Raw genomic sequence first — 12,721 nt, 5'->3', positions numbered from 1 at the left:
TAATTACCTTAAATAACTGAATGTAGAATTCAGCTAAGCTTTTATACGCACAAAATATAACGATATTTACTTGTTCTGCACAATGCTTAAACGAAAATTAACATATCCATGTGCAAGTCTCAACTTAATGAAAGGTTTATGGTGCAGCCAATTTTAAAAAGATGGATTTCTGCGATTTATTATGTTAATTATTGATCAATTTCTGATGAATTTTAAATTTAAAACAAACTGACGGGAGCTGAAGAGAGTATCTTGAAACTCAAACCAAAATCTAAGGTTTGTTATTGTGATTGGAGGAAGGGATTAACTCAGAAGCTTTAGTATAGGGAAAGAACAGATTTTTCAATATGTATTTGTAAGCATTGCAAACTTTTCACAAACGCTGCTTACTATATAATACATGTCTTGGCGTTGGAATTGGATTAAAACCAAAATCAAAAATCTATCGTATAAAAGCAATTATTGGTCCTTTTTTCGATATGTTGCACATAAATTAAACAAGTAAAATATTTATATTCGGCGGGGCCAATTCTCACATACCCACCAAATAAACGCTTGGTCCACTTAAGATTTTAATATCCAACAAACGGGTTTTTTTTTCAAACGTGTCCATCATAATTAAATTATAACTAACACATTATATCGCGTTCTCCTCGCCCACTCCTTTCATTCGATAATTATATCGAAGGCATTTTTAAGAAAACATTTATCCACTAAGTCGTGAAGCCCATCACAATTTGTTTAGAATTAACACGCTTAGCTTCTCGCATTCTACTCCCGAAGTCCTTTTATGTGATACCCATATCAACTCTAGTTGAGCGAAAAAATTAGTTGACTACGTCGTGACGTCCGAGATATTTAATTTGAAACTAATGTACATAGGTTTTTGCATTCTACTCTTCAAGATCTTCTATTTGATACCTATATCGCTGGTGTTATTAAGACAAAGTTAATCCGCGGGTCGCATGTCGCGGCGCCTAACCCATTAACCCATTTTTAGGCAGATATGTACGGATATGCATTTTAGGCAGGAATGTACAAAAGTACTTTTAAACATTCTGTTTTGTTTGAATTACGATAAATAAGTGAAAGAAATAAAATTTGACGACTTGTAACTTTACGTGGGCGTGGCCAATTTTTTCCGTTTTTGCACGTAAATAATCGAGTGCTTTGCAAAGTTAATGGGGAAATTTCCAGCCTTCTAAAACCACATACATTTGTTAAGAAAAGCGGAATCGCGTTCAGTTTACGCTCCACTACGGGCTTTTGGTCAAAACAATTTGTCCCATTTCCAATACCAACCTGCGTCCAAAAACTTTCAAGGAAGTTTGAAGTTGATATCTTCATTTTTGCGAGCATGAGAGTGCCAACAACGCACATCGCTCAGACACACAGACGAACAGACATTGCTTAATCAATTAAGAATTTGACCCTTATCAAGATTATATACACTTTATAGGGTTCCTAAGGGTTTCTTTTCGGTGAACAAAAAAAAATGAGTGAACCTCCCACCTTTCAGCGGTGATTATAAAAAACCGCAATCAGTATACCGTACCCTTATTCTTGACTGATGAGGTCACGAGGTAATTAATCCTGAAAATTGATTTAATTACGAGCGAACGCCTTTGAAATCGTATTGAAATAGATTTTTATACCTATAGTCGAAGAATTAATTCGTTTTAGATTTGTCAGTCTGTATGCAACACCGCGAAATACACGTTGGAGGCTAAGAAAGTGAAGTGAGTGTACACGCAGAACAACATTCTAGATCGATTTAGACTAAACTCTCTGTCCCCCTGTGCTGTCCGTCTGTCCGCCCCATCTGTTTGTTTTATAGGCGCATGCAATTGGAATATCATGGTCGCAAAAACAGACTAAACTAAATATTGTTTTGAAATCCGATACAAACAACTACAGAGCTGCATATAAACATCATTGAAGAAATTGTCGTCGACCGCATGCAAATATGTCCTCAATAGGTAAATATTTGTATATCGTAGTTTTTAATCTATCCGCTATCTGAAACCCAATGGAAACAGTTCTTAAGTAAAAACGACGCCATGACCTGCCCTCTAAGACACATTTTTAGGTATTACACACACATTAACAAATATTGGCACTAAATTTTAAGTTGGCTTTTTTTAGAGACATAAAACTTTTGTTATCGCAATTTTGGATATCATTGACACTTTGAAAATAAAGAAACCTGAAGGATGTGCATTTCATTTGAGCTATGATGAGGGAGGGATTTTTAAAATTCCTTAAGTTCGGACTTTGTCTAGCGCAGCGCAAATTAATTATACAATCTCTGTATGTGTTTAAAATTGCATTCACTTCACTAAGGCAATAAGAAGGATGGACAAATGTATCTTAATTCCTCTTACTATTAAAGAAAGAGTTCACTTGGAGTATGAAATGAGGTTGAATTTAACTACGAAGTGTATTGTTGTGGAAAGTTTCTTGAGAGAAGAAAATGCAGAGTTTTCCGTTCGTTTACTTTTCAAACAGTTGGTTTCAATTATATTCAACTTTAACGGATTATTTCAGAAAATAATCACTTAATTAGTACATTTTTTTTTTTTTTTTTTTTTTATTTTTTGGTTCACAGGTATAATGAAAAACTAATTGTATGCAAATGTGTACATGTTCCTAGAGTACAAAACTTAATTATCAAATAATTGAATTAAACTGTTAAGATAATAAAAGAGACGGATCAGAAAAACATCCCCAATTATATTCAGTATTTTGTGTATTTATGCTATGTATAGAAATTGTAAAAGTCTAACACCGAGTAATTGCCGCTGGCTCTCTCTCTCTCTCTCTCTCTCTCTCTCTTTTTTTTCTTTGTCCTTCTCTCTCTATCTCTCTCTCTCTCTCTCTCTCTCTCTCTCTCTGTCTGTCTCTCTTCGTGTAACTTGCCTGTTTATATACGAGCGTGTATGCATGCAAAATATTATCCGTCCAATCATGTTTGAGCTCAACACAACGACACTGGATATGATTATGGATAGTTGTAAGGAACATGTCTGCTTATTTTTTTTCTTCATCTTCGTAGGAAGTGGAGTTGTGTATATGTTAGCTGATTTTGCGGGTGGAGTAGATGATGACAGCTTTTCTAATGCTCCTCTATGCATTTGCTTGTAGGTGGAGCTAAAACTATTGTTTCTTTTCGATTTTAAAGTGTAACCATTAAATTTTTACGTGCACAAGTTGCGTTTATTTTAATGTTAATTTAGTTGTCACCTATTGGGAAAACATACAACGCAACAACGCAAACTTATATAAGTGAATAAAATAAAATCAAAGAATTAAAAATGAAAGAAAACAAAAGCAACACTTGTGCGATCAAAAAATTAATTCGTTGATATTTATATAAACAAAATATGCAACAACAATTTTTATTATTCTTTCAAATCTATAAAATTGAATTAAAAAAAAAAAAAAAAAAAAATCCAAGTGAACGAACAAATAAATATAAAATAAATAAATCCATTACATATGTAATATAAAAAGTAGATAGATGCAGGATTCAATAAATGAATGTGGATTATTTTGCAGAGAAATTCTACTAACTGAACATGGTTGTAGCGTAAGTGTATTAGAAAATTCATAATTTCAATGCATATTTTATAATATATATTGAACATGTAGGGATGTACGCCACCATTATAATGTTATCACTCTCCTTATAGAACATTCTTCAGCCAGAGCAGACTGATTGATTGATTTAAGAATTGAAGCTACCTTAAGTATCCTTCCTTCGTTCTGTTACCAAAAAATTTACCCCTAAGACGAAGGTTTATTAATCACGTAAAGTTCGAGAGATGACATAAAGATATTATTAATTTAAGAATAGTTCGACTCTTCGCGAGTCTTCTTCCAATACAATATTGTAATCATTTCATGATTTTCTTTGCTGTCTTCTATGGCGAAAATTTGTAATGCACAGGCTATTTTCCATATTGTAGTATTTCGAAGCCTTGATTCACTTACTTTATCGAAAGTTATCGCATCAAGTTTAGCAGATTTAAAACATCGATTGTAAAGGAACTTGAATATAGAAATCGCCGGCTGACAGGAGAAACCTATTGAAGAAAACTGACTCTATATTACCAAGTGCTATAATGTTCAACGATCGAAAGGGAAGCCCATCTTGTCCATTAAACGATCCAAAATACCAAACGATCCATTCATATCGTTCAATCTCATTGAGTGCAGTTTGTCAGATTTTTGTGGCGGGAAAAGTCCTGAACTTACTTCAACGTACTTGGTGAACTTTACCTCTCAACCTAGTACTAGTATGCTAAAGACGCACATATTTCGAGGAATCAATGAAGTGCGCTGTGTTTTTCTGAAAAGTCTAATAAGGTTCCGAAAATCATATATTTTAGGGAACAAAGTCTTTTTTATACTGACTAAGTCTACATTGGAAAAACTCTAGACGTCTCAGCTTGGCCTTGTAATACAGCCTTTAGAATTTATCTTCATCGGAATGTAACCTCGCGTCCGTCTGATACATCGACGTGTTCTGGCCCAACGATGAGCTCTGTCGAAAATAGTGCGGATCGGGCCACCTTTTCAAGCTCACTTATGTGTAATTAAAAATTTTTATCAACACTCGTGCTATTCTAGGTCCATAAAACGGCCAGCCCATATTTCCTTACTCTCATTCCCCGACGTTTTGTGCTCTAGTATGGAGCTGTATTTGTCAAAGACAGCTTGGCGTGTTTGATCCGCTTAACGTGTGATTAGACGCTAATACTCTTCATACTTGCCAGACTGTTACTAAAATTACATAGAGCAGCGGCGGTTGCTATGTTCAAGACTTTCTTGCCATTTAAATAAAACTCTGAAAGCTAAGTTCTTTTGAACATATACTGAAGATGACGTAGTCCGTCCGAAAACATTTGCTAGTGCCTTAGGGAAGTTATAAATCCACAAGTTAGGGTTTTATCTGACATGGGTAATGGTTTCGTAACGTTCGGAGAAAAGCGTGCAGTTACAAGGAAACAATTGCTTTTAGGTACTAAACTGTGTTCCCCGTATACTAGGAGCCTTACAGTATCAGTCAAGTCAATGCAGAAAATTGATTTTCCGCAAAAAATTGCACATTGTAACTTGTTAATATCAACTACCAGCTAACATTATCTTCATATTTCCAACGGTTTAAAGGGTGTTTACCTATGCGATCGTTATACACCAAGGCTACCTGTTTGTATCCATTGTCGGTAATCAGATGATCGAATCTGCATTCACGTAAACCAACTCATGATTTGGATTTGCAGATCTTGTGTTGAAATAATCTGAAATCGAGATAATGCAAAATTTACCGTTAGGCAGGCTTGGATTTCTTATTTGCCTCGGCCGGTATTGTCGTCCTCTATTCCAATTGTAGAGATATTTCAATCGTATAATTTATTTTTGTACAAATTCAGATTCGTTTTATTATAAAATAAATGTGTGTGAGTCGCATGCCGAGTTGAACAAATATTTATTCAATGCACATTTAATAACATGAAATTTAATAATCATAGCTCTTCATTAAGAACATAATATATTCTTTTGTGAGATAATCGAAAAGAAAACCAAATTCAAAGCAAGACCACACACACTCATACATGTTGCCAGAAAAAAATTTTATGAAACAAAGGAATGCTTAGATACAAATATAGGCATTTATTAGGATTGATAAATAACACCTTGGCACTAAAACGATGCCAAGACTTGCAGCCGAAGAAAAAAAATACATGTTCCCTGATGCGAAAGCAATTTCGATGTTTAGTGTAGGTATATAGATGACAAGGTTATGTTATCAGTACTCGTTATCTTTTATCTATAGGCGTACATGTGTAAACAAAAAAATGCTATGCGATATTAAACCAAGTGACCAACTAAACCAAAGAGTCGAATTACATATACCCTTTCTTGTACGTCATCGAAGGAGACTTGGACAAATGTTCATAACGCCTAATTACATCTGTTTTAGAGTATTGGAGCTTAAGTTATTTGTACAAGAAAAATAAATGATTTCCACATCTTTGCGAAATGTTTTTATGAACATGGCAAAGGTCATCCGAAAATTTTAATCAAAAGTGGTAGAACGCAATAGTCGAGGATGTAAATTTAAAAGATTTCCTCTTTCAACTTGAAATTTGTTACTCAAAGATGCAAGAGTTTTATGTCAACTGCCCTGCCCGAAGCTTGATTTTCCAAATTATGGAAAAGTTTCTAGGAAACAGTTTCTAGATGAGAAGAGCTTCTCATTAATGCACATAAGTATTATCTGTGAAAAAAGTTTAAGAAGCAAATAAAGCATTAATCAATCGATAATTATATGAAATCTGAAAAATTCTCTAAGAAGGTGTATCGCATAAAACGTATGAAAGGTTGTATTCCGCACATGAGTTACTTCCACAGATGTAATGCAAACGCCAGCAGCATGCGATTTCATTCATAGCCGCACTTTTAAAACTGATGATTACCTACAAAAATAGAGTCAAGGAATTGTTTGGTTTTTCTAGCATCATGTTTGCCTAAGGTTACTTTGCTCACATAAAACTGACTACAATAAAAGCACGAAAATAGTTACCGATTAAAAATCTCTTACCAACAAATACCAACGAACAATGTCCACGTAGTACGGGAAAGTTTCGTTATCCTATCGTATTGCATAATATAATCACTTCACGGCAACGCCCCAGCGAACACAATGCAATTTCTTTATTGTTTAGGTTGCGAAGAAAAGGTGCTCAAATCCCTTTTCTATGTGCCTTAGCTTCACAGCTTTCTATCCGTAATCAAGAAGGCTTAGAAAGTTAACATCACTTCATCATAAAATGTCTTTTAATTCTTGAACATAGACTGCTACCGATAGCTTTGCCTGAACCACCTTACCGATATACCCATAATTAAGGATAAATTTTAAATTCCAATGTGTTACAATAAATGGTAAATAAGTTGAACTTACGTTAGAATTAAATTTTTATCGTTAATTGTGGATGTATTAGCAAACCAATCAGAATCATTTTTGCACCGCACATGCCAGTAGTTTTAGCGAATATTTGGCTATCAGTTTTTCACGAACGTGTTCACAGGATCGAAAGTTATAGATTAAAATTTGAAAAAATTGCCAATATTTTCCGAGATTGTTTTACAGGCACAGCAGGCACATTTTTTAGCTTCATATTCTCAATTGTCTAAGGAATGTTTCTGAAAACTTTCAGCTTCCGCTCTTCATTTTTACGACATTGAGAATTCACAAAGATAGGTGTACAACATCTAAAGCGTGTTCCGGAAAAAAAGCCAGAATATAACATCTAAAGATATCTACTTCCTTATGCAGAATTTTTATAAGCAAAGCCCCATTAAATTGATGCGTGTAGTAAATCTGGTGTTAACTATGTTTATGCGACAACAACTTTCCCATACAACGTAAACAAAATTCCATTTCTTAGAGCCTTTGTCAGTTTGTCAGTATAGCGATTTAAATGTTCTATGATTAACGGAACAAAAAGATTTCCAATAGCCTTTAAAAGTTAACTCAACGCCGTCAGAAAGTTCTGCTTAAGTGTGTTAGACTTAACACTAGATATGCATCTGATCATTAACTGATCTACTTCGTTGTAAGACTACATTAATGTAATGTGCATACTTACTGGACGATAGCCCTTTTTTTCCTAAATTAATGTTTGAAAACTTTGCTTAGTGTTTAGTGTTAGTGTTAATTAGTGTCAGATCAAGTTTTTTCCTAGACTTTCACCTTACTCAGTTAATTAGTTCTCATATCGATTAGGAAAATCAACTAAAGCAGTAAGAAAATTAATATCAAAAAATTTGTTATATATAAGCGTATATATATATTTAATACGATGGATTTTCGTTGTATCTCGACTGAAATCGAAGCAGTGCATTAAAATTTTTAAGGTGTATAGAGCAACTTCGCTCTTCGCTTTATATTTTGCATGTATACATATACAGGCATACATAGTTCGAAAGCTCAACACTAAAGTTTTCCTCCTCCCACCACCGAAGGAAGGGCGTGTACGCAGTTTGTCAAAATATTTGCAACAAACAGAAGTAAACTTCAGGGATCTCATAAAGCATATTGTGTTCTTTATGGGGATCAAATTCGTTATGAATTTTCGCATGTTTGGCTGTCTGTCTGTTTGTTAGTGTAACGTCTGTGATAAATATTCTCTTCGTCGCAAAATTACGATATTAAGTGAGTGGAAGCAGTCTGCTATTGAAAAGGGACCAAATTCGTTAAGGGACATGCCCGCATTACGACGTAAGGCGAGAACAGCTCTGCTTTCAGAAAGCAAAAAAGGAATATTTTCCTCTCTACTCCTAAACTGCAACAATAAATATCTTAGTATTCTGTCCAACTAGAAAGGTGATGGGGAATAAAGTGTCGGTCATAGCCGAATATAATTTTTTTACTTGTTTTTGCTTTTTTTCTCTTCTTTCGTCAATTTACTTATTGTACCCACCACCGAAAGACGGGGGTATACTCATTTTGTCGTGATGTTTGCAATACCCAAAAAAAAACGTCAGTCATGCTATGAAGTCTATATATTCCTGATCTAAGGAGTATTGTTGAAATTCTTTTGGTCGCAAATATGAAAATATGGATTTCAAATTTCATAAAAAAATGGGAGGTTTTTGCACTCAGGTTGGCTTTGAAAACGGGCAACGGTAAAGTGAACGCGATTCCGTTTCCCTAAGCGAAATCTTAGAAGGCTAAAATTAGCTACATTTACTTTACGGAAGATTCTTTCATTTATGTGCAAAAAATGGGAAGAATCAGCCATGCCCACACAAGGTTATAAGTGATTAACTTTTCTTCTATTTATCATAAAGTAAACAAGACAGAATGTTTAAGACTATCTTGTACATTTCTCAAATAAAGAGATATTATTTGCCTAAAAATGCATTAATTTTAAAATAAATATGGGCAACGCACGGACCTGGTAGATTCATTTCTTCTTAATATTACCACCGTTATGGGTATCAAATAAAAGTGCTTGAAGAGTAGAAGGCCAACAGCTAAGTGTATTAACTCTAACTTAGTAATGGGGGACGTCACGACATGGCGGATTAATTTTTTCGTTGCAATACCGTTTAGAAGGGGATACCATAAAGGGACTTGGAGAGTAGAACGTAACAAGTTAAGTGTGTTATTTCTAAATTAATTGTGGTTGATGTTGCGATATTGTGGATTAATTTTTCTTAACAATAAGGTAAGAGATAAATTTTATGCCACACACTTTTTTATGACAATAAATGAAAGCATGATGCGCCAAAGATATCAATGGCAGTGACTGTGCGAGATTCGGCCCCAGACGAATATAAGTTTCTGACTTCTTTTTCCTTGAGACCAATAATATAGTCATTCACTTATAGGTCTTATATCTTAATACCAACTGAGAAAAAATAGTGTTCAAGATATGGCTTTGCGAATATATAAATTCCGTACTTGTTGAATGGTGGCGTTTAGCCGTGAACATCCCAACCGCTTTTATTTTCGGCATATACTGTACTGAATGATATATAAGAAAAATATCATTTTATTTTCAGAAATGCGTATTGTTTTAACACACGCAAGCAACAACCGATAAATATGACTGTCAAGTCGAAACGGGATTGGGATATAAACGACGCTATTGTACCGCAAGTATCTGAAAGTGACTTCGATGAATTTAGCGATTGGGCGGACGGCCACGTGCGACTGATATACCCCATTAATCATGAAGAGGCCAAAAAACATATATCAGGTTGGGCGATGCGAAATACTAATAATCATAATGTTAACATATTAAAGAAAAGCTGTCTCGGAGTATTAGTTTGTTCGCAAAATTGCACGCTACCGAATGGTAACAAAATCAACTTGCGTCCGGCCATTTGTGATAAGGCAAGGCGAAAACAGGAAGGTAAAGCTTGTCCCAATAAGACTTGCCGTGGCGGACGTTTAGAAATTAAGCCCTGCAGAGGACACTGCGGCTACCCGGTTACGCACTTTTGGAGGCATTCAACTAATGCAATATTCTTTCAAGCCAAGGGCGTCCACGATCATCCCAGACCGGAGCCTAAAAATTCGAGCGTATCGAAAAGGGCTTTTGGGCGAGTACCCCTAATGGGTCATCGCAATCCATCAACATTAAGGGGAGCAAATAGACGACATAACGCAAGCTTAGGGCTTGGTGGCAGCATAAAGCCAATGAAAAACAATAATTTTATCAATAAAGTACTTAAGCGTACAAGTAAATCCAATCAAAATTCTCAGGGTGTTTTGGGAATTTGTAAACATAATGGTAAGATTGTTTTTGTTTTTTTTTTTCCAAAATTTATAAAAAATTGAATTTCTCATCGACGCTGCTTTACATTATGATTTTAGCTTGTGATAAATGCCCTACAAGAGCCGCCTGCACTTGTTTTCTAGAACCTTCAACCAGTAATCCAAACGTGTTAAGTTACCAATCAGCCACAAATCATTATGGATCATTAGGTTCGCATGCGAATTTCCCGCACAATCATACTTCAAGCATTTTGTATAATGTTGGAGAAAGTGAAGGGCACACCTGTGAGCCAACCACAGTGTTTACCGTAAATCATCAGCATATCACGTACAATTATCCAATTTATCATACACCGGCAGTGACACATTTTTCAATAACATCTTCGCCGAAATCTTCCGTAGAACAATATACCTGTCCAACAACATTCGAGTTAAATCATAATATACCACATTCCACAACGAATGCGACTCATCATCACACAAACTATATGAATTCGTCCGCTTTCTATTACAATACTAACTATGAAACGTCGACCGACGATCATAATACTCTTCCTAATGGAACGCATAGCGGTAATATGTCAGCTATGCGAACGAGCAACCAACATCACGTGGCGAGCAATGAACCAGAATTTATAAATTATTCACAAATCAAACAACATATTCCCCAGTTGAGTGAACAAACGGATGATGCAAAACAGCAATACAAACACAACAATCATGGTGAAGTATTTATGAATGGAACGACATTTTTAGATGAGAATCGTATTGTTTCGAATAGTTATGATAACTGCTATAGTTTGACATCGCGTCAAAGCAAAGAGGAAAAGCCTGCTTTCAAGTACATTGATTCGGAAACCGAACGAGCCGGCTACGATTATCTACCGTTACAATCATACCAAAGTAGCGATTTCTTAGAAGAATCAACAAATAATAATTATTCGGGGCCAAATTATTATGACGCAGGCGGAACTCCTTTACAAACATCTCAACAATATGAACACAGTGCAAGCGGTTCCATATCGGATAACAGCAGTTCGGTGACATGTTTTCCCCAATATGGTTACGATCAAGCGAATACTCATAATTCGGCTTGTGAATTGTCTTCTTCTTATTACACTTACGCGCATTAATGTTAAATAATTTTTAGTTTTATATTAAGTTCAATTATTTATAAAGTCAATTTTAAGTAAAATATTGAATAAAAGCTCATTATCTATATTTAGGCATAAGGAGTAAAAGATTACATTTGTTTTCGGAAGAATGTTGGTCATTTGTCACTTGAAGTTTTTAATTATGACTTGCCTATTGTTCGACTGGTGTAACAGCTACAATCGGTAGCTGCATAATTACATTGCTAGTTGTCTATGCTTGTGGGTGTGAATCTTGTTTACTATCAACAATTTATCGAAGTATAGGCGTGTCAGGCTTCAAATCTCTGCTTCAATCTTCACGATATTCATAATTTGAATAATTCTTAGCGATCATTAAAGCTATTCAGAAACTAACCCCGATTCAGAATACATGCGTTTTATTAGAAGGACGAAGCAAGATATTTTCATCTTACACTCTCACTCTTTGTCGAAAAGGAAGTAATAGCGTCTTTTTCTTTTCGCCTCCTATTTGGCCAAGTGCGTTCTTATGGAAAAGTTACAAATAATAAATTTCTTCGCTTACCTTCAGTATATTATTTTACGATATAAAGTTTGTCACTTTCATTGCTTTCCAGTAATATATTTTTTTAATACAACAAATTCAAAAAGCAATTGTGAAATACTCGACATGGTGATGTTTAATATGAAAAAAACACAATCAGTTGCGACATAAACATTCCAACTAATGTAGGGATAATCCAATCAGAAGATCTCGCTTGCTAATATATATAAAAACTAATGTTATTTATATAATGGAACTAACTCCAGGATATGTTCAGGTATTACTCTTTAGTGAACAAAGTAGGTTTTGATTTTGAAAACAGCAAAAATTTTTCCAAAAAAAAGGTAAACACTTGAAACGCCTTGTATCGCCACATAAGACATCCAAATAGGAAAATTGACAAAAACCATGAAAGGAGTTGTATTCGACCTGAAACATATATCACATATATTGTATATGTTGTCCACAAAATTGTGTCGTCCTCATGATATATCGTATATATCGCGTGTGCAAATATGGGTTTCTTACTTTACTTTTACTTAACATATCCTTGTATCACAAGTGATAAATGGTATAAAAATTCGAGAGGTAGAGGAAATATTGAGGTACAATAGACTAGTAGCTTATGCAACCTCATCTACCTAATACGACCAATAGATTCTAAAGCCAACTCGAATCACACATTCTCCCATGATCGAAATTTTAAAGCAATAATTTGATAGCAGCCCTAAATACTTTCCAGATATTTACTATTATGGTATACGGGAAAGG

General features: G+C 34.8%; 1 protein-coding gene across 1 annotated transcript; it reads left to right on the top strand.

Annotated features, from left to right (window-relative positions):
* Positions 1-3,559: 3,559 nt before the first annotated feature.
* LOC119632946 (transcription factor glial cells missing 2) lies at positions 3,560-11,427 on the top strand. Its single transcript, XM_038026111.1, has 3 exons — positions 3,560-3,589; positions 9,577-10,310; positions 10,394-11,427. The coding sequence occupies exons 1-3, from the start codon at positions 3,579-3,581 to the stop codon at positions 11,425-11,427; spliced, it is 1,779 nt and encodes a 592-aa protein (XP_037882039.1). The 5' UTR covers positions 3,560-3,578.
* Positions 11,428-12,721: the final 1,294 nt, after the last annotated feature.

This window comes from Glossina fuscipes, unplaced genomic scaffold (assembly GCF_014805625.2).
Source record: "Glossina fuscipes isolate IAEA_lab_2018 unplaced genomic scaffold, Yale_Gfus_2 2, whole genome shotgun sequence".
Taxonomy (NCBI): domain Eukaryota; kingdom Metazoa; phylum Arthropoda; class Insecta; order Diptera; family Glossinidae; genus Glossina; species Glossina fuscipes.
This window is presented reverse-complemented; position numbering and strand designations above follow the sequence as displayed.